We start from the raw sequence: 21,868 nt of genomic DNA, 5'->3' as shown, positions 1-21,868 counted from the left end.
CAGTTGCAGGTGACAGCAAAGATTGGTTTGTATTACAATACCATCATTAACATCACCCTTCTATTATGTGTGTCGACTTTCTATCTRTAAAGCCATATCAGAGTTGTAGATAGCATTGAAATCATCCATCTCTTTATTCAAAGTAAGAAATGCACTTCACGCAAGTTCAGCTGAGAATGCCTTAAATACAAAATCCCATTATCTGTAGGTAGACTTGCACTCTAATTTTAAAGCAGGATATTATGTACACAAGAGGGGCTTGCCATGTTCTTACCTAAGCCTGTAATAAGACTAAAGACCTACTGAGGCAGATTTTTTACTTCATGGTAGTTTGCTTATTTTAAAACATTTGGCACAGCTCTTAAGGAATAAGTTGGCATCAACTGAAATGGATGGAGGCTCCAATACAAATCGTGGCTCGTATGAAGGGGATGGTTTGGGGTTTTTTTGTTTGGTTTTTTTTTTTTTTCAGCTCAGGGTCCGGTGATCTGCTGACAGTCCTTGCAATATCCTTGGGAGCTCAGTTTGTAYAATTTCTTTAATTACATTTTTTTAACCCCTCAGTGTAGAGAAGGAGAAAAATCATCAAGTGATGTCACTGAAACAAAAKAGTAAATTTACCACAACACACACCAAGAAACTTTCATTAAACTATTTTTCCCCAGTACAAATCTTACTACCCCARCTAGGGGTTTTACCTGAGACAAAGTCTGCAACATTGAGACATGGCTCAAACCATTATAAACCAGAGTAGCTTTCACATATTCAAAACTCTGACCCCGCCTAAGTGCTACACATCTCCCTATCTCCTCTTCTACCTCCCAAGCTTTTTGCAATAATTCAGTAACAATCATGTTCTAAGCAAAGCAAATTCATCTGGTCTATTTATGTTTGCCTTGTGCTGGTATTACATTGCCTATGTTTCTAGAGGGTTTTTATGTTTTTTGATGTTTTTGTTTTTTTAAAAAAATCCATGTATAAACGTTACAAAATAATTCTTTTGTTAGCTGTCCAGAGACATCACTATGTTTTGGTAAAAGCATAATTAGCTGCCTTGAAAAGTTTTCTTTCAATTTTTTTTTTACATGCTATATATTTTTATTTAATAATATCCAGCACCAGGTATTCAGGTAGTACTGGTTTGTCAGCTGCAAATATAAAGTATATATGTATATATATATATACACACATAAAATAGCATCTTGTGAAATAACAATTACCAAATGTCAGGCACAATTGTTTGCATACACGAGAGCATAATTCAGAATTATATATGAAAAGGTTGCCATTTTTGTATCATAGACTTTATTTAATCAATTGAATATCTACATTCAGCTGTCTAATATGGGGGSCATCTTTATAGATAACTCTGGGAAGGTTACTATATTCATTAAGGTGCTGCTTCAATTAAAATCTCACTAAAAAGTTAATGACATGGATCCTGAACTGCCCCAAGATAAATTAATGTATTACTGGGAATCACTCTTTTTTCTTTCTAGGTTGCCTTCACTGTTGTCACCACAAACATGGGAGGACTGGTTGAAGCTAAACTGCTTCCATGCAAGGGCTGAGCCTAGGAAAGCATTCATAATTATTTTGAGCTGACTGGCATTATTCTGTATATTCCAAGACATATTATGATACCCTCCTGCCTGCCACATACCACTTCAAACCRTGCTTTTCCATCTTCACTGGGAAAACCAGAAGAGTGTAAAGGTACTTGCCCTATGTAAGTACCATCCAAACCTGAATTGCTCTCCATGAGCTACCTTTTATCCTCCAGGTCACATTTACATTTGACCCAATATAATGAACTGTCCTGGGTAGGAAGCATTCATTTAAACCAATTTGCCTTCCAGCTTATGAGCTTGATCTGTGTGTTCCATCCTAGAGAACACCTAGTTGCACGTACACTGTTTAAAGAGCAGCTCCAATGCACACCGGGCTACAAGCGAATGGTGAYGGTGTAAGCACATGAATTTAACTACAGGGATTCCTGTGCTCCATTCAGATCTTAGCCTGCACTTATTCCAGGGAAGTCTTGTTTTTTCTAACGCGTCTGAAAACCAGCTACTAAAAAAATCCAAAATGTCCATTTTCTTTCATGGCATTTAGGAGCCTTCAAAAAGCCCTYAGGTACCAAATCAGCGCGTGCACACACACACACATACAAACACACACACATGCTTTTACTGAATACACAAAAAGACAAAATCTTCAGCACATTCAGAAAAAAATGACACTATAATATGCATCAAGAAAAGGCCTATGAGCTTACGGTGACTGCTTCACATGTTTAGGTTTGCACAGTTTTCGAGGCATCTTCTCAAACAGGTAGGTAGCATCTAGCTTTAGACTTTCAAACTGCTCATATCCTTAGATATGTACATGAAACTATTATAGACATCATTATGTACATTCACTAAAGAATTGAATTCTTGACTTGAAGCACAAGTCTGTCCTATGCCTTGCTGCCTTCACAATTGCTGTGAAACTTGATCTCACTGCACACAGACTCTGGCTGTGTGACAGGGAGCGTAATTCGACATAGGCACTCCTGTATGGCATTACTTGCACTGTTTCCTATATTTAGTTTCTACAGGATATTCTAATCAACATAAAGGTTTCAACCATAGAAAAAGGAGCATCCCTGAACCCTTTCTCTAGCACTGTGGCCAACTGCAGTGGAGCAGCCTACACACATGCTAGGAAACATCCTCACTGGCATAGGGTGGTTGCTTCCAACCAGCTATTGGAATAGTCCCTGGTCCTTGCTAACTCCCAAATCTGCACTTGTCAACCAGAAGTGCAGATAGAACAGGCAAAGTTTATCATTAGATTAGTAAAATATCCCTGGCATATGTAATAATCTCGTTCCAGTACCCAGCAAATTTCCCTGACATGTTTAATTTTCTAGCATAGAGGCAGTCGAACAGCAGCACCAGCTCCTACTTTGGATAGCGCATCATGCGCATTTCTTCAGTCTCTTTCATGTCTTGTTGAAAACCTTGATGTCAGTGGACCTTTTGTAYATTTACAGTTGGTCTAAAGAATCAAACTGATTCTTATGAATATCCTTAGGAGTTACAGACATCCATGCAGTAGATTTATCTTTCTCAGCATGCAATCCCAGAGTCTACACCATGTCTGAGGCTCATTGCCCAGTTTTGGTGTCACAGGTGGGCTGGCTCTTRGCAGCGATTTTGAAACATGCCACAACGAGAGCCAAAGAAAGCCAAGGCGAGGAAAAACCTTGCAAACCTGCTCTGACTGTGATGCCAGCCCTCCCACACACAGCTAGATGCTCTGCTGAGGGGGTTGAGACCATCCCACCCTTCTGTGCCAGACTCATTCTGGCATTCGCACCCCTTGCTTGGTAAAACAACAAAGCACAGGACGGGGGGAGGTTTTTGTTTGTTTTTGGTTTGTTTTTTTTTGTAAATAGTGCTGGATCCTGTATGTGTGTGAAGACCCTTTCTTAAGACCTGATGATTTTTGTAATCATCTGGTCTGATTCAAGAATAATTCCATATRTTATCATTGTTTGTTGTGTTGCCCTGGATTTACACTGTTGGGCAACAGAGCAATTTAGCTTTCTAGGATCAGACAGGATAGGATGCATGCAAAGCAGTCCATCTAGAGGATATGGCAAGGGTACCTAAAAGTTTGGTCAGAATGAGCTTGAGAAGGTGTTGTGTGGTGATGTAAGCCAACGAGGTAAAACAGTATTAGTCTCAGACAGCAGTTCCTTTATGCTATAGGAAAAGGCAGGAGCCTAACTAAACTACCAAGGCAGTTCCTCACAACGCAGTTTCATCATGGCACACTAATGTGTCAGTCAGTTTTCTATTTTCACTGCCCAAGAAGTCATCCAGAATCTCTACCAAACTGCTTCAAAGTTTCAAGCACGTAAAGGATTAGGTGAGCTCAGGATTTTGGGTGAATATTAACAAAGACTACCACTCATGAAGATACCAATATGCATGGGTGGTATGGCMTATCAATTTGTAGTAAAATGAATGTATGCTTTAGATTAGGAATTTGTTACCCAAATTACATGCAAAATTAAATAAAAACACTGCAAATTTTGACTCAAGTTAGCCTGACAATCCTTGCTGGCTGTCCACGGCAATGAAATGTCTTCCATTCAGGATAAGCAATCAATTTAGGCAAGCGGTTGACAAACACTCAAATGGAAAATGCAGGTATCTGTTGTCATTGGAGTGTTTCCAAAGGTGGCACTATAGATGAAATGAAGCATGAGCTAGGTAGTACACTGCTGGGTTTCTCATACCATCATCTACGCTGACTTCTGTTTATATTGTATTCTGCATATTCTCCTCTTCTTTGCTGTTCACGTAAAAAGACTGCAAGGAATGAGATGAAGCGGGTGCAGTTGTCAGCTGGCTYCGGTTCTCCTCTTCCACGGGTGCAGCACTCCTGGCTGCCGGGGCGTGCAGCCGGTGAGCGTCCAGCATCTCCAGCARGAGATCGTAGAGCGGAACTACGTTCTTACACTTCATATTGTACAGGTGCTCCATTCCTTTGTTGCTGCAGGTTGTGATGAAATAACAGTTACTTTCCAAATATGCTGCGGGGAGKGGGAGAAAAGCTACCAGCTAATAATATTTGTTGGGTTCATTAAAATCCTGTCTTGTACAAAACAAYTAACTTAGCAGTGCATTTCCTGAACACATCTGCTACAGTTATGCAGRAAGGGGCACCTTCAAAGAACCTTTCAGACTGCCCGTGGTCAAGTTGCTTTCTAAACGTGTCTGTTTTGCTCTTTTTTGCSTAAAAGGTAGTCTAGAGCAGATAGAATCTTAATTTAGCCAGTGTGACTAAGAGGATGGGATGAATTTTGCCTTTCCCATAATAAAAAACAGTCCTTTTTCTTTCCTAGAAAATAAAAACAACCAATTTCTTGGCAAAAGCTCACTTGTAATAGAATCCATTCACAAACTATGAAACAATTAACTTTACTATGCATCTGCAACTTCCTTAATTGCAAAAGTTCATCTTGRGCAGGAAGGGGAGCAGAAAGGATCATTAACACAAGGACAAAGAAACTCTTTTAAAAATGACACAATAATGACACAAGTGAACTTGACTTTGTCCCAAAGATCTGTGTATCAGTCCAGGAGGTAAAATCTGCATATTTCAGCATCGTAGCTATGACATAGTGTTTCATTTAAATGCTMTTAGCTGAAATAACCAAAATTAAAATCTGTGTAACAACATCTCCTGTGCTTTCATAATAATAAAATCTATAGCATAGCTTTGTAGAAATTTATCATGTTAACACCTCATCTACTGAGAAGCTACCTTAAGAGGTAATTTGGGAGAATCATTTGCTGCAATTACTAAGAGTGTGTCAGGCAGCTCACCTCTGATTAGCAAAAGGCATGGTCCTCGAGATTGTAATTTAGTAGTTCTCCATTTATCCTCATACATACAATACACATAATGATCCTAATCTCTTTTCTAAAGTGATTTGCAATCATGACACTTGTGAAAAGTGGCTACATAAAAGTGAGAGTTTTATTAAATATTACCTTGAAGGAGACTAAAGTTTGCAGAGCTAGRCTACTGCTACATTAGTATTTGACTCAGTACTTTTCAAACACCTGTGCAGGTCTGGGGTCCTCACCATGAGAAAAACTCAGACCTGTTAGAACAGGCTCAGAAGAGGGCCATGAACATGATCCAAAGGCTGGAGCACCTCTCCCATGAGGAAAGGCTGAGAGAATTTGGGTTGCTCAGCCTGGAGAACAGAAGGCTCCTAGAACTTTTAWCAGCTTTTCAGTACCTGAAGGGGACCTACAGGAGATCTGGAGAGGRAATTTTTACAAGGGCATGTAGTGACAGGACAATGGGGSATGGCTTCAAACTGAGAGAGAGTAGGTTCATTTTAGATATTAGGAAGAAATTCTTTACTGAAGGTAGTGAGGCACTAGAAGAGGCTGTCCAGAGAAACTGTGGGTCCCCCATCCCTATTAGTGTTCAAGACCAGACTGGATGACTCTGAGCAACCTGGTCTAAGTGGGAGGTGTCCCTGCTCATATCAGGAGGGTGGACATTAGAGGATCTTTATGGTCCCTTCCAACCCAGGCCATTCTATGAATCTAAGACAAACATAAGTTTAAAAGCAGATACTGCTTACAGCACTATCAAAACAAAAAAAAAAAAAAAAGTAGAGGAAAAGGCAACTAGATGAAACAAATGGGGTACATATTTTCATATGGAAAATTCTTTTTTTGGTTGTTGTTTTGGTTTTTTTTTCATAGCCCTTCACACAGTTTGCACTCCTACCTGCGAAGCAAAAGTATGCAGGAGGTGCATTTGTGACACCTCCCTTGCATGGGCCCAGCACAGAAGTGCTGACTGTGTGCTTGCTCTCACCTCATGTGCCTGATGTGAGAGAGGATGAGGAGGAGCTGAGCCAGTCGTCTGTGTTGCTGCTGCAGAGAAAGTCCTGACTTAGCCATTAAGTGAATCAGAGTGTCTGTGATTTTGTCCAGGACACGGTGAATATAGTCTTTCTCTTCCAGAGATTTCAAGGTGCTGGAAAGAAAAGTGTACACACCTAGAGTAGGAGGGAGAAAGAAAACAAACAAAGCACAGACAAAAATTACTTTGATGGACTCAGAGTTGTCCAAGTATGCCTTGTGGTGCCTCTTAAGCTGTGTTAAACAGTGGGAGCTGTGTGCCACCTCTCCTGCTTGGCAGCCAGGTCACTGCTTTGAACGGCCCTGGAGCATAGATTTGGTCACAGTGGGCAAAGCAGGAGGAGGAAGACAGTGCCTCTTCCCTGCTRGGTGTGACCAAGGCCTGTACCAGGTGCTGGGTGACACCTGCACCCAGTTCTACCCACGGGCTGTGCTCTTCTCTTGGTCACTTGGCTCTGAAACTTGAGGAGTTGTTTTCCCCTTGGGAGCTCTGCAATACTTACCAACAAACCCAAGCCTTTGGTGGCTTTTGTCATTTTCTCTGCTGTTCAATATTTCGTTTTTGGTGATTTTCTAGCCTATCTAGAATGGAATAATGCCACCACAAAACATGTAAACAAAATCAGGATTTGTTTATGGATGATAGCCTCAACAAAATCTTGCCAACCAAGCAAGAGCCTTGAAAGGTGTCCTTTACCTGTAAACCTGGTTTAAAAACCATGTCCAAATCAACCTGTGCAAACTTAGCTGTCTTGAATTGCTTACTGCTAAAAGTGAGCAGCCAAAGGTTTGGACCAGATAGAAATTTTTCCAGACGACAAAACACCTTCAAACTCCCTCTCTAACAGCCCCTCTACATCTCCTATGAGAGTCTCTAATCCAGGCATAAGAGCTTTTGCCAGTAGTAAATCTTGGGAGCATGAAGCACATCAGCTTTCAAAACAGGGAAGTCTAAACTATTTTGGGCTGTTTTATCTTGATATTTTTCTGGACAACACCACACAGCCAATGTGAATCAGGTCACAACAACGCTGTGCTGCCAAAGGACAGCTGTTGCATTCAGCATCAGTTTTTAAATATTTTGGACTGAACCAACAATTCTAAACAGGTTGTATTGCCATAATCCAGTCCCGAGGCACCAGAAGTTTAAGATTTACATACGSTAATATAATCAAACTGGCTTTATCACAGATCATTCATTGTCCTGTGTCTCCAATAGACTTGACAAATCCTGTGCTTTGGCCCTTCTGCATCACTTCACATAGCCAAGAAGAAATCTGGATTTTGTGCTTGGAACAACAATGGTTTCTGGAATTATATTTCGTTTTGCTTTTCTTTAAAACATCATATATAGCAGAATATGGAATGCAGTTAGTGATATTAAGAATAAAAGACACACAGACATGTGGCATGCACACATAGACAGACAGATTTTCTATAGCTTGTTTACATTGTTTGCAGCCTTGGGGCTACCACTGATYTGAAGATAAGAMCACTCTGCTGTGCACCTGAGCACTYGGGGAATTGAGATGTTTTTAACACCTTCTTGGCCTACCTCAGCTCCTCACATCATCTGGGTACTTCAAGGACCTGACACCCAGAACTACTGYAACCTGCATGTAGCTTTTATGATTTTGAGTCTTCTCTGCTAACAAAAAATGTAAATGTGTTTGTGAATGTAACTGTGAGTGTCTCYGGGAAAAAGTAAGAAACTGCTTTTAAAAACCAAAAGGATAACTCAAACACAGCACAACTTCTGAAAATCATCGGTCAAAATTCTTAATTTTGGTAACGACTATTGCTTCAAATTTGATATAGATTGATAGTACAATGGCCTCTTTTCTCACAGAGCTTTTCATAGCTATTACTATTTTTACTGAAATTAATTCACCAAACAGAAACTGCTCCTGGGGCTTTTCTCAGMTGAACCTTTCTCAGCTGAATCTGAACCACCCTCATGTGTGCCTATTGACAATACAAGGCTTGATACTTAACAGGTACCTGTAGGGGCAAGATTCTTAAATATTACTGACAGAATATAATCCACTAGAAGGAAATATTAATCTCAGAAATGCACAGTGCCTCCAGAGCAGTTTACTTCAGTCACWGGAACCTATTGTCCTTTTGCAGCAATACCCCATAGATTCACATCACTGAAACTAGTTAAAGAAAAAAACCTTTTAGGAGGAATTGTTTGTCACCTATGTTTAGTCTAGAAACTATTAAAAACTATAAATCAAAAAAGTGCTYCCCAATAACTGTAGAGAATTCAGGCCATTGCCAGTCAATAACTGCCAAGGAAAATTATGTTTGGTTTTCCTTTCTACAYSMKCMYGGTGAYTGCTYCTGCCCCAGGCCACTGACCAGAGAWTTCCCAAAAAGAAATGTTGGCTATCACACACACATACACACASAGSCAGAGTTATCAAATGAGAGTACAGAAAATTGCCTTAGCAAAGTGAAATTTAACATTCTCAAAGGTCTTTCCAAGCCTAAATCGCACAGCTACCAGGTTGTTTTCCAGCTCTTTCTGTAGGTCAATATTGTAAAACATAACAGGAGCCAGAACAGAGAAAGCCCCATCCTGCAACCAAGCAGGGTCTGTTGGTCCATGCCCATGACACACACCAGGACAGAAGCCTTGGGGACAGCAGTGCTACCATGGCACTACCCTTGGCACACATTGATATCATTTTATATCTCCCACCATATATAATTACATATTTGGTGCATATTACTGTAGAAGAGAATGCCCTCCACATCTCTGCTGCCACAATAAACCCCAGTGTAAAATATTTTTACATTTGTAGTTCAGGYTCAGAAAACAATACCCCAGGCTCTTCCTCTTCTTCCACCATGCCCAATTGCTCTGAAGCTGTAGCAAGACAGGCTGAGTTATGAGGAAATTCATCCTGGAATCATCCAGCCCCCGAAATAAGGAAAGATATAAGAAGCACAATTTAACAGGAACCRAAAAACATCAGGATAGCAAGCAGTCATGTGGAACAGTGTATCAGGGGGTCCACAGAATGTATCAATTCTGCCAAATCTTTCCACCTCTATGGACTAACCAGATAAGTAATCAGGTAAATCGCCTGCTAAGGCAGATGTGACCTACATCTTCATGTCCAAAATGAAAGCCTGTTGCTTTGCACATAGCATTGTTCCTCTTCTCAGATACACCCAAAAGTAAAACATCTGGCATTATGTTGCCCTTTCATGTTTCTAATACTTATTTTCCAATGTTAAGAAACAGGCCTTTAATATTTAGCTGAACATGGTTTTCAAAAATACAACTTTGCTTTTTTAGTCAAAAGATTTATTGCTGCAGTTTTAGAGGGGCACCTTCAGGTTTGTTATTTAGCTGGACACAATGATGTCCCTGCTGTTATGGACATGCACCTTGATATCTCAGGAAAAAATGTGGAAGTAGTGTGAGCATACACGTTCGTTTATAAACAAAACTTTCCATTCCTTCCACTGAGCAAAACTAAAAAAAAAAAATTGTATTTTTTCCAAAACCACATGGAAAAGGAGTGTAAAGATATTAAACAGCCTTGAAAGATGTTGCAAAAGCAGAAATATCCAACAAAAGCAATAAACAACACTACCCCTTGTGRAGAGACAACCAGATGTCCAAGGATTTAATAAAGAAATGTTTGTGTACACTCTGAATTAAATCCACACAAAGCTTTAGAATGCAAATGCAGACTGCTTTTAAACAAAATGACATGTAGCATAATTATTGCTATTTGTCTAATTAAACCACTTGTTAAAATMATTTTGAGTTCTGCTGGTTTAATCACATGCATATATAATACAGACAGCATAATAAGCCAAAAATTCATTGTGAGTTTATCTGCTGTTTCTTTAGTAGAACATTTGTGAATATTTACATGTGCAYTCATAGAAAGAAAACAGATTAAGGTAGGCTTGCAGGTCATCTAGTTCATCCTTGTRCTCAAGTAGTGATAACTTCAGGGTTAGATCAAGCTGCCCAGAGCTTTGTCCAGCTGAGTTTTGAGTATTTCCAAGGACTGAGATCCTACCATCTTTCTGGCCAACCTGTTCCAGTGCTAAACCTCTCMCTGGGTAGAGTTTTTGTTCTGTTCATCTGGCAGGGTCTCCCTTGCTGTGGTTTTTTTTCATTGCAGATTGTCCTTTCCTCTTGCACCTTGGAGGTGTCTCTGGCCCTGGCTTCTCCAAAATCTCTTTCATCTGTCTGAGGGCTGCAGTAAGATCCTCCTGCAGCCTTCTCTTTYCCAGGATGAACCAGCKCAGCTCTCTCAGCCATGTGCTTCAGAGCACATAATGTTTCATATCCATCCAACACTTCATGTAAGGAGGATGCCTCCGCTCTGTGAAGTAAAGCATCTCCAGAAGACATTTTAGAGCATCTATCCCCAAATACTTAAACAGCTCTTACACATACCCCAAATTATGCTACTTATCTCTGTATTGCAGCCTAATGCCTCCTAATTTGAGCATCTAGAGGGTCTGACAGTCAGAAACTTCTATTCCTGCTACCTAGTTACAAAATTAGTCTGTTATGGGAACACAAACACTGAAATGCACCTTTATGCATGAAAGTAATGATTTGTGATGCAGATATACATTCCGTGGCCACACAGAGAGTTGACAGTGCACTCAGAAATACTGCAACGAGGGCAGTCTGTAAAGCAGARTAATGCGTGACAATCTGTGTAACAATGGTACAGGCTGCTTTCATCATGATCCTGTAATAGCTCAGCTCAACCACATCCTCTGATCTATCACCATCAAGACTGTTGTAAAAATGCCAGACTTCTGAGCAGCTACAAACTTACATTCAGTGTAAAAAAAAGAACCAAACAAAGAACAGCCAAAATCGGGTCATTCATCAGATCACCAGATCAGCTCTGATCCTCWGCCATGAAGAGCACTACTGATTGGAACTTGCTGAATACGAACCTTGAAGGAATGAAGATCTTATATCTCCTTATCTCCTAGTTGCACTCAGTGATCCCATCTCTCTCACGTGCAGAAGGAAATTTGCCTCTAATTATCACTGACTTCACTTGCTGTATGTATATATATAATATGTATGTATGTATGTATGTATGTATGTATATATATATTCTTTTTACAAGTTTTCCTTAGGGGAATCTTGAAACAAAAGAAAATCTCATTAACACATTGAAATGCACTTATGAAGGACAGCTGGTGATGTCTGGCAAAGCTTTGTCTAAATAACAAATTTAGTTTTCCACATCAATACTAAATACAACAGTGGCACCAMAGTTCTCAACAGCATGACTTAAATTCTTCATGTTCATGACTTGAACATCTAATATGTTATATTCAAACTTCCAATTCTAATTTTTCTAATTGAAATTCAAAATTTTTATGAATCAATATTACCTTTGAACATATCAGCTAAAATTCAGGACCATCACTTTCCAGGAAGAATTTTTAACTCTAGGAAATACTGTTATAATTATCAGGGCAATAAAAGGAAAACAAAATGTCAAACAGTAATAACAATTACCACATCCTGGCAACCAWGGTAAGAACAATAGCTCTTCATTCCTAATATGCCACTTGCTTGCCTCAAATGTTAATTTTTGGCAATTRGTGACAACCACAACAAAACCTGAAGCACATTCCTATCTCATATCTCAGAATATAAATAAAGTGTTTTATATCAGATTGCATAAATACATAACTTTGCTTGAACTTTGAGGAGACCATATCCAAGCTTCCATAAAGAAAASTGCCTGATCAATAATGTGTGCTGTGTTTACAGTTAGCCTTTGATGTGAATATCCTAAATTTGTTTTTCCTGCAATTTGGGCAAGTGATCTATTAGACAACTGGATAAAAAGGACACAGAGACCTCCACATCTGTTTTGTCTAGAGGGTGGAACCATSTACAAGTTCAAATGCAGCAGGAAAAGGGAAGAACAAGCAGGTAAATCCTCAGCTCTGGGAAATTCTGGCATGTTTACTCACCAGGGAACAACTTAGCAGAGAATTGCATTTAATTTTTTTACTTTGCTGCCTACATCATTTTAGATGTCTATAATTTCCTTTATAGGAAAGGACACCATAGATCTCATTTCTGCATATGAAAAATAAATTATCAGGAGTTTTTTTCTCTTTTCAAAAGAGAAGAGAGTCCTCTGGTGAGCAAGAGAAATTTTCTGTTACATGCTTCAAGTTAAATATTCTTGTTTCAATCAWCTCATGTAAAATTCAAATCAGCTAACCTTACATATTTTTATCTGTGTCTATACTTACTTACACTCACCTATTTTTGAAGTGTACTTCAGGATGACATGTGCAGCTAAAACTATAAAGGAACTGGAAAGTGATTGCATCAGTTTTAGATGTCTATAATTTAACATAAATTAAACCACAATAAACTSAACCACATTTTTCCCCTTATTTCCTTTTATTTTGCCATCACCTAAGCATCGCAGTTAAGCATTGCCTTTGGGTGCCCCATCTGTGGTTCCAGCTACTCGAGTGTCTTGTAAACAGTTTTCAGTCCTGCCAGCAYCTGATTCCAAGCACTGCTCTGATCACCCTCCACATCAGCTGAGCACAGCATGTCACAGTGAGCACAGCTCCTCACTGCATCCATTTGCTGGGCTCCATCTACACCCCTGGACACGTTTGACCACTTCCACCCCTGCCTGGGGGTCCTTCCTATGTCTGTGTTGAAAGCCCATTTCCATTGCTGCTGTCTCAAAATGAAAATGCCACTAAGGACAGCAGRCAGTGTTCCACCACATGCAGAAGTKGCCACAATTACCYGAGGGACAGCAAWGCACACGACTTACCAGAATTGAGCAGGATGATAGACTTAAGGCACACAAATTCCTCCCCTTGAAGGTTCATCATGCGAAACCGAGCAGCAGTAGCCAGAAGCATGTCAAAGATTTCCACCATGCCCTCGACACACTTCCCTTGGTTCCTGTGTGAATATGATCAGTGGGGAGTTATTCACAGTTTTAACCTGGTGGCAGCTTGAGCTGTTCATCCCCTTGGACCATTATCTTCCAATTTGATTTCATCAGTTCATGAGCAAGCACATGACTTTCCACTCCATATTCATTTGATATATGTGTGATTACAAAAGCATTGTTCTCAGTATCCCACAYGAAATAAACAATTAAGTATCATATTAAAAAAAAAAAATCAGGAACTCATACACACGAAAGCATTACTGTGGTGGAACATTTGCAATTGACTCAACCAAACTTTTATATTAAGGGAAAGATTTGTTTAACACTGTTTTGATTTATTTGTGTGTGTGTGTTCTGCTTCTGTTACATTGCTTCTTTTTTTTTTTTCTTTTGTTTTTCAGTTTAACTAAAATAGTCCCAGTTCTTTACATTTCTCCCTCCCTAACCATCTGTGCTTGTTTCTGCTGGCTGTGCAACTTTTAATGTTCCAGCACAAGTCTCTCAATTTCTAATGTCAATGTAATACATCCTTAAACAATAGGCTTATTCATGAGCTCAAAAAGGACTTAGGAGGCCAAAATCTTGTCTGTATGATTAAAATGATCTTGTCTGATTAAAACTATCAATCTATTCCACAAATCAAGTAACTTTTTTATACTGCAGCATTAAACAAAGCTGAAGTTTGGGAAATCTCAAAGTGTTTGTTAGTAACATCAATTAGCCACCTCATTCTGCTCACTGGTACTAGGCATTCCCACTCATTAATTTTCATAATGCCCACCTAACCTGCAGTTCAAGAATTAATGAAAATTGTCGTTCTTTTTTTGTGAAATTTTAGTTTGTAGTACAAAATGAAGAAAACAAAATGAGAGAAACTCCCTTAAAACAGTCACTAAGTTAAACACTACAGCAATATTTWAAAACATGGGATCTCAAGCAAGTTTTGTGGTCACTATTATAACATCACACATTAGCTGAGTTTTCTGTCAGAAAGACATGATCCAGCCCTGGAAATGGAAGTAGGAGAAAGGAATGTTTAATAAGGATGATGGGCCACTCCTTCTCACTTCAGGTCTCTATGGACTACCAGGCASTTGCATCCTGACCACTCCTGAGAAGTGCTGGATTTGTCCTACTCCTTTCATGTGTACTCAGCTCAGAGATGGATTTCCATTCTGTGGCAGGCACCTGGTCATGAGCTGCAACATTTGGCAATGCAAATTTTATGGGCTTTTCCTTCTTCAAAAAATTTYGATGAAGAAATTGTTGTTTAAACTATTGCAGCATTTTGTGTAAGAGCAGCAACTTTGATAATTTCTAGTATTATGTTCCCAGAGATGATGAGAGCAAGTGCAGTGCAAAATGTAATATCTGAAAAACTGAACTAGATTCAAGTATATTCCTCCTCTGTTTGGACAGCAATAAAATTAACAAAGTTAAGGTAGTGTTTAATAGCATCACTGTCAAATAAAAAACTCAAAATCAAAAAGGAGAATTGCTATTACCTCAAAATATTTTTTTAATGTGCTAACATTTAGATCCTATGGAAGAAAAACAAATATTACTAATTAATTAGTCAGGACAAGTTCTGATATTTCTGATACAATACATTTGCCTAAAACTAGAGAGATTGATTTCCTCTTTCTTGAGTTTAGCTCTGAGGATCAGAATGCTTTAATAGCTTTGCATTGACTTAAATAATGTCCTGATAAAGGTTAGTTTAAGAATTTAGTGTTTTGGGATTTTGTAAAAAGGAAAAGTTTCCATGGATTGTAAGACAAATTACTCATATTTTAAAAACCCCACACCTTTATGTCTGACTGAAATATTTATTTGGTTCCTAGAACCTACAAAATTACAGCAGCCAGCTTTCAAAACATTACACAGTCTGAACAGATTGCAAAATCTCTATGTCTAACGCTACAGAAAAAAAAAAAAAGTTATTTGTAAAATGAGACCATTTAACATGACTTATGGTGTCTCCTGAGACAGGCATTTTGATAGCAAGTGTGAATTATTCCCAACCTCCGACAAAAATAGTTCAATGGACTGCAGTTTATAAAATCAATATTCCAATAATGATTGCCTTGCTGACAAGTAGAACCTCTGGATGAAAGATCCTAGTCCTGCAACACATTCTCCATATGCTTAAATCAACATGCGTGCTTCCTTCCCAACAGAACTCATATGCTAGAGGATTAATAAAAATTTTGTAAATTTAAACGATTCTTAATAGCTACTAATTTCATTTGCTTTGCTATTTGCTGTGTGTGAAATAACAGTCTATTCCATAAGGAAAAAAAAAAAAAAAAGAAAAAAAAAAAGAAGAGTAGCTCTCTATGTAACGTACTTTAGGCGAAGTTAGACACCCAGCTTTTCACATGTGCAAGGAATGATCTAGAAATTTCTGTGTTATTTTCAGAAATAGGAAGCAGACCCAGCTCCACTGACATCAGCATGAGCTGCGGGAGCTAGGTACCTTTGAAAGACAAGGTTCTATTAAAATACTTTCATTATTTATGCTACAAYACTTATTTTCTTTGTCAACCAACARAAACTATCTGAAACTCRAATCTCCAGTTSTCCTGAATTGCCTTCTAACTTCTAACATAAGCTGATAATGCCATCACATCTTCACAGCTATAGYTCAGCTGATAGGAAGGCCTATCTAGTAAAGGCCTAGAAAATTTTCCTGAAGGAAAAATTAAGCAATAGATTTGAAAATGATCTTTATCCTACCATCATACTGTTGTCTTTGTGTACTCTAAGCTTGCCTAAAACGAGACAACAAAAGCTTGTTTACTGTAAAGCACCCCAGTTTATTCTCAGAAGAATCCTTTAAACTTGATTATTGGGAAATGTTTAGGAAAGTTAAACCATTTGAATTAAAGGCTTCAGGTAACAGCATAAAAGTACTATGTGCATTAACTGTCGTAGGTTTAGAGAATCACAGCATCATCCAGGCTGGAAGGCAATTCAGGATAACTTTAGTCCAACCTCCCCCTCAAAGCAGGGTCAGATCACTCAARGCTTTATGCAACACTGGTCTTGAAAATCTCCAAGGATGGAAACCTCTCTCAGTTTAATTRTTTTCATCATCATGCTTTTTTCCTCCCCTGTATCCAGTCAAAACCTCCTCTGCTTCAATTTATTACTCCTGTTTCTCAGCCTCCCGTCAGGCATTTTAATAAAAAGCCTTGATAACCAACTYGCAGACTGTAGGTTATGCAGACTTAAAAGCCCTTTCTCCTCCAGGCGGAACAGATTCACTTCTCCCAGGCACAAGGCGTGGGCTCTGGCCTTGGTGGCTCTCCACTACGTTTACTGAAGTTTATTAATATATTTCCTGTAATAATCAGCACAAAGCTGGATGTGGTTTTCCAGATAATTAGTGCCATATAAAAGCAGGATGATGGCTACCCTCTCTCTAATGCCTACACTACTGCTGAGAGTGGTATCAGTACTTGGGCTGTTCCACTGAATGTAGGARTAAGAACATAGATTTTATTAAAGTCTTGGGGAAAAGCTAGATACCAGGAATGCCTTCTACAGAAGCACAGAAACAAGTGAAAAACAGTGAAGGGTGCTGGGGTGAAGGGTTCAGGGACTCGAGGACCCAATGGATGTTCTCATCAAACTTTTCATTCAAAGGGAAAAGCTAAAGTGACACAGATGCACCCATCAAAATAAAGTCTGACTATTTGTTATCTCTCTGTCCTCTCGTATCGTGGTACTTCATTTGATGAAGAGGGACTGCCAAGAACAGATGGGATGCACAAGGCTAAGAGAGGGAACATCACTTTCACAAATGAACTTGGTAACTTGGTGACAAAGCCTCTATACAAGGCTTGGCACAGGATGTGCTCCTAAGCCTAAAGGTAGATTAGAAATGGGGGAGAGAGCTGCAAGGTCAACAYTCACACCCCCAGTTAGACAGGAGGACATTTACAGCCTTAACTCAAATGCCTGTGTTCTGACCCAGGAGGAGAATACTAAGTGTGTACACAGACTTCCAAACAACAGATGATCTTTATATACATTAATGTATTCTATATAAACYAGTTCTATTRACAGACATTGATAAAAGCTTTCTAYTCCCGTGTAAAGCAATGCACTAAAACAGCTTAAGGAAGTGGGATGTCAARAAAGCTCCATCTGCAAGGATTAAGACAAAATCAAAAACATCTATTGGGATGCCTTAAATACTCAGACAGGCATTAGAGGGCTACTTAAACTACAGAGGATTCCACACTTTCTCAGTGCTGTGCTTTATCAGTCGTTACAAGATGAGGAAATTGTTATCAGGAGAGAAATTTCACTTCAGAGCACCCTGCATTTAACCAGTAATACCAAGGGATCATGGAAAAGGTTAGGGAAAAGTAAGTAGGAAAAAATTAAAATCTGAAAAAGCTAACCCCAAAGCTCTAGAACAATTCAGCAATCTGCAAAGAACAGGAGTCAAAAAGCAAAGCAGAAAGTACCAAGTGTAAAGTAAACCACAGTATCAGATGCAAATCCTGYTGATCAAGAGAAATGCCTACTGTTCTGTCAGTATCCAGGAGGTTAAATAGCATTTTGTTTTGGAAACAAAAYATTTGGAAATGTTCTTTTGATCATGGTAATCAAGCTTGTACCTTCARACAAATCAGCCAGTAAGTGGTAGGTGGGCACGAAGGTGAGAGTTTCAGACAGGGTCAAATTAATTATACACAGGCCTTGTTCTGTAGTTCTGTTGTGCTGTTTTCTGTGTGGTTTTGATGGGTTTTGGTTTGGGGATTTGGGKTYTTTTTAATTGACTTGTTCATAAGCCTTTAGAGGTAGCAACATCTTTTGCTCATCCATTTTTTCCCTGAACACTGATTTTCAATTAACACACCCGGGGGAATTAAATACACTAGAGTCAATGGCTGGTATTACATCCTGCTCCTCCTGGCATGTACTGCTAAGAGCCATTTCTTTCTTATTCAATATTAGCTTAAGAACAAAGATTTGGGTCAATTGCTAGCTAAAATGTATTCAAAATTTATACAACAAGTCCCAGATCTAGAAGTCATCATTGACAAATATTTGCAATAAATATAAAAGAGTACATTTATTGATTGAAAAAAAAAAATCTGGTTTGAAGTGATTTTCACCTAGAGTTAGTCACAGAACACTAGAGTTGCTGACATTGTGTAGATTTTTTTGGAAATCACCTAGTTCAGTGGCCCTGCTCAGGCCTGCATCGTGTTGGGTTTTCAGTATCTCTGAGGATTGAGACTCCCAAACCTCTTGTCCTGTCACTGAGAAGAATCTTCCCCTGCCTTCTTGACTTCCCTCCTCCATCACATATTTACCAGATCTGAGTCTTCTCAATCTCTGCTCATATGGGAGATGTTCCAGTCCATTCTTTGTGGCCCTACACTGGTCTCAGCCCAACATGTTCATGTCTGTCCTTTATGGGGTAGCTCAGAACTGGACACAGTGCTCCAGATGTGCCTCAGCTGTTGGAGCAGTGAGAAGCATCTCCTACCTCTAGTGCTRCTAAAGCTTTTCCTAATGCAGCCTGGGAGGGGAGAAATGTTGGCTCAGAAGGCACCCAGTGGTGCTGAATTCCCAGAAAATTTATGGAGTTTCCCCCACCATTGTGTCCTGGAGGGAATTCTGTATTTATGTGCATGCACAAACTTAGGGAAGTTTCCCCWCTGATAAGTTTTGTTGAGTACATCTTTCTTGTCCTCTTCTTCCTGATTTAAAGCTCCCCTATCAGGTTGCCCAGCCTGTRGAAATCATGCTTGTGCCCCACTTAATGGCATTGATCTCCTCTCTTCCTAAACATCCTTGATCCTCAGAGCAGGTTCCATGATTAAAAAAAGTTGAATCCCTGCCTTTGACACCAGCTGTTGCCCTGCAGGATCTGTCCGTTCTGCCCCAAGCCCTTTCTTCTCAGCTGCCCCATGGGCTGGACCACCTGGGCTCCCAGTGCTTGGCCCTTGCCCTCAGAGCCAGGTAGCCAAAAAAGTGTCTTTCCTGACTGGATGACCAGAGGATCATCCCCCTGGGCAGACAGGGAAGGTGCAGTGCACTGTGCATTTCAACAATGGTCAGTCAGGTCTGAAACATAGTCACAGTTAGCTACTTGACATCTTTAAAAGATTTTTATCTTTGTAAAATATAATGTGAAACAGATCCACAAATATGACAGGTAGGAAAAAAAAATCTCTAAAATGCTGTTATAAWAGTTCTAAGAAAGATGATAATTTTTTGGTCACATTTGAGACATTTAGATTAGAAAATTATTATGAAGACTCTTCATAACTGAGAGAGAAAAGTTTTTTCAGTTTACAGGAGAATGTTTTTCAGTTTAGTTTATATTCAGTATGAATCACCAAAAGGCAAAAAGTATTTAAAAATTCTCTTAATATAAAAAATGCAAAGAAAGGTTGATTTTTTAATTAATGAGCATCACAACAAGGTAACCTAGAACAGCAGCCTGAGCTTACAAGGTCAGTTACTAGATGATCAAGCAATCTATAATTTGTCTAGGGACTGTCTTGAATCTGGCATTATTTCATTTTCRCTGGAAACTTCTTTCTTGTGCCTACAAATCCCCCAGGGACTCTATCAGCTGAAAACTGTGAAGATGTGAAGAACATAATGAGAGTTTTTTCATCATAATGAGTTTTTTTCTTTTTTTAAGRATTCATCACTTTGAGCACTTCCCCAGACTCTGGAAAGATCTTTCTGTTTTTACATATAAATTGAGTTACCGAATTGGGTAGTCTTTGAATTTTGCTCAAAGAGACAATAAAGACTGGTTCACAATGAATAGACATTAATTTGTCATTATTTTAAGTTTTATATTTCCTTCTATTGTATTTTTTTTCATTCTTTGTGGTCTACAGTATAATGTTACCTCTCAAAATTCAACCATAAAGTGAAAGATGAAAGAGAAATATAATTATTTCAAGGGATTTCTTAGTTCTCCACAAGTTAATCCATTCAGCTCTATCAAGTAAGTGGCCTAATGAAAAGATGATTTTTTGAGCTGAGTTTTCTGGATAGAATCTATTGCTGTTAAAGACTTGATGAAAATTAAATATACAATTGCTTTTCAAATCCATTTTGACAGGCAAATTTGAATATACTAGTTGCCTATGGACTTTTGTCCTTTGRAAAAAATCCAAGCATAAGTTCACTAAGAAAGCATTCTGAATCAATCACTTTGTTTCCATTGTGATCACTTTGTGATCACTTTGCTTCCATTTTTCCAATAAATCAATGGTACTTAATGCATCCACAATTACACAGTGCCAAATGAAATGTTGTGCATTTACTCAAGTAACAGACAAGTGTCATGTCCTCAGGTATCTGGCAGATTTTACAAGTTGAAGGACTAGAAAAACACTCAGATTTCATCTTGGTGATCTTCTACRGTATCTAATATTCTGTCTGTCAAAATATCTGCATAAATAATTTAAAATACTCTTTTCAGATAAAAAATTTAGAAAAAGAGACATGAAAGCAGCAAATTATKCAGCTACCCTGATACACAGTGAATGCTGTAAGTCTTTTTGCTATTTTTATTAGTTTCAGTTTTAAGAGATCCACGGCCTCCTGTCATTGCTCAATACAAAAGTWAGTAGAATTCTTCAATTCTTCAATTTATGTAGAGATAATGAAAAATCTTCCTCAAACATTGGAAGAGGAAGTGAGTAAGTTTCCAAATTAAAAGCAACCCTGAAAAACAGACTRGCTTTCTCCATAAAAAGACGGAAAAAACCTGACAGAAACATGGAAATACTGACTACATTGAACTGAAATTTTATAAGTCCCTAGACAGATTTTTTGCTGTGAGATATTTTTTTACAATCATGATAAGAAAATAGCAGCAGGAAATAACATGAAGACAGCCATACTGTCTCATTTCAAAGGTATATTTAGCTGTGGGTTAAGCACACAGGCATTTGGATTTGCAGGTCTCAAGTGACTACCTGTAGTGCTGGGCTGGAAGAGATAATAACTTGTGGATTACCACACGTCTTCTCAACATGCTCATGACTTTATACAACTCCTATCATCTTTACTTTGTTCCCCTTCTTTTAATGAGCATCACAGGCAGAGAAGTCAGTCCATTTAGTYATTCTTTGTAGCAAAGCTCATATCTCTATTTAATTGCCTATGCAACACCTCTGGGTAACTCTTCTGTTCTTTCCATTTACTGTCAAGACAAGGAAATCAGAAAGGCAGTTTTCCATGCACAGGTGACGCACAGAATTAAACAGAGGGATGACAATGATCTGTATTATTTCTATTTCCTCTTGTAAAGATTCTTGAGAGGAAAGAAAGTTGCGGTCTCTTTACTTTTTGACTGCTGGCAAGCAAAAAACTGCTGGTTCTATAAAGCTAATTGCTGGTAACAGTGAGATGGAAAGATCAACTCAGAATGCAGTTTAGAAAGATCAGAATTATTATTCTATTAGTTCACAT

The 21,868-nt window shown here is 38.8% G+C and overlaps 1 protein-coding gene across 1 annotated transcript in view; it reads right to left on the bottom strand.

Annotated features, from left to right (window-relative positions):
* Positions 1-1,073: 1,073 nt before the first annotated feature.
* Positions 1,074-21,868, bottom strand: part of ESR1 (estrogen receptor 1) — a 156,758-nt gene continuing 135,963 nt past the window's right edge. The window contains 4 exon segments of the mRNA XM_057375922.1: positions 1,074-4,337; positions 4,340-4,551; positions 6,403-6,586; positions 13,274-13,407. Coding sequence (XP_057231905.1) covers positions 4,297-4,337; positions 4,340-4,551; positions 6,403-6,586; positions 13,274-13,407 — 571 coding nt within the window. The 3' untranslated portion in view covers positions 1,074-4,296.

Source organism: Malurus melanocephalus, unplaced genomic scaffold (assembly GCF_030028575.1).
Source record: "Malurus melanocephalus ecotype Western Australia unplaced genomic scaffold, MMel_1.1 scaffold_264, whole genome shotgun sequence".
In the NCBI taxonomy this organism is placed as follows: Eukaryota; Metazoa; Chordata; class Aves; order Passeriformes; family Maluridae; genus Malurus; species Malurus melanocephalus.
This window is presented reverse-complemented; position numbering and strand designations above follow the sequence as displayed.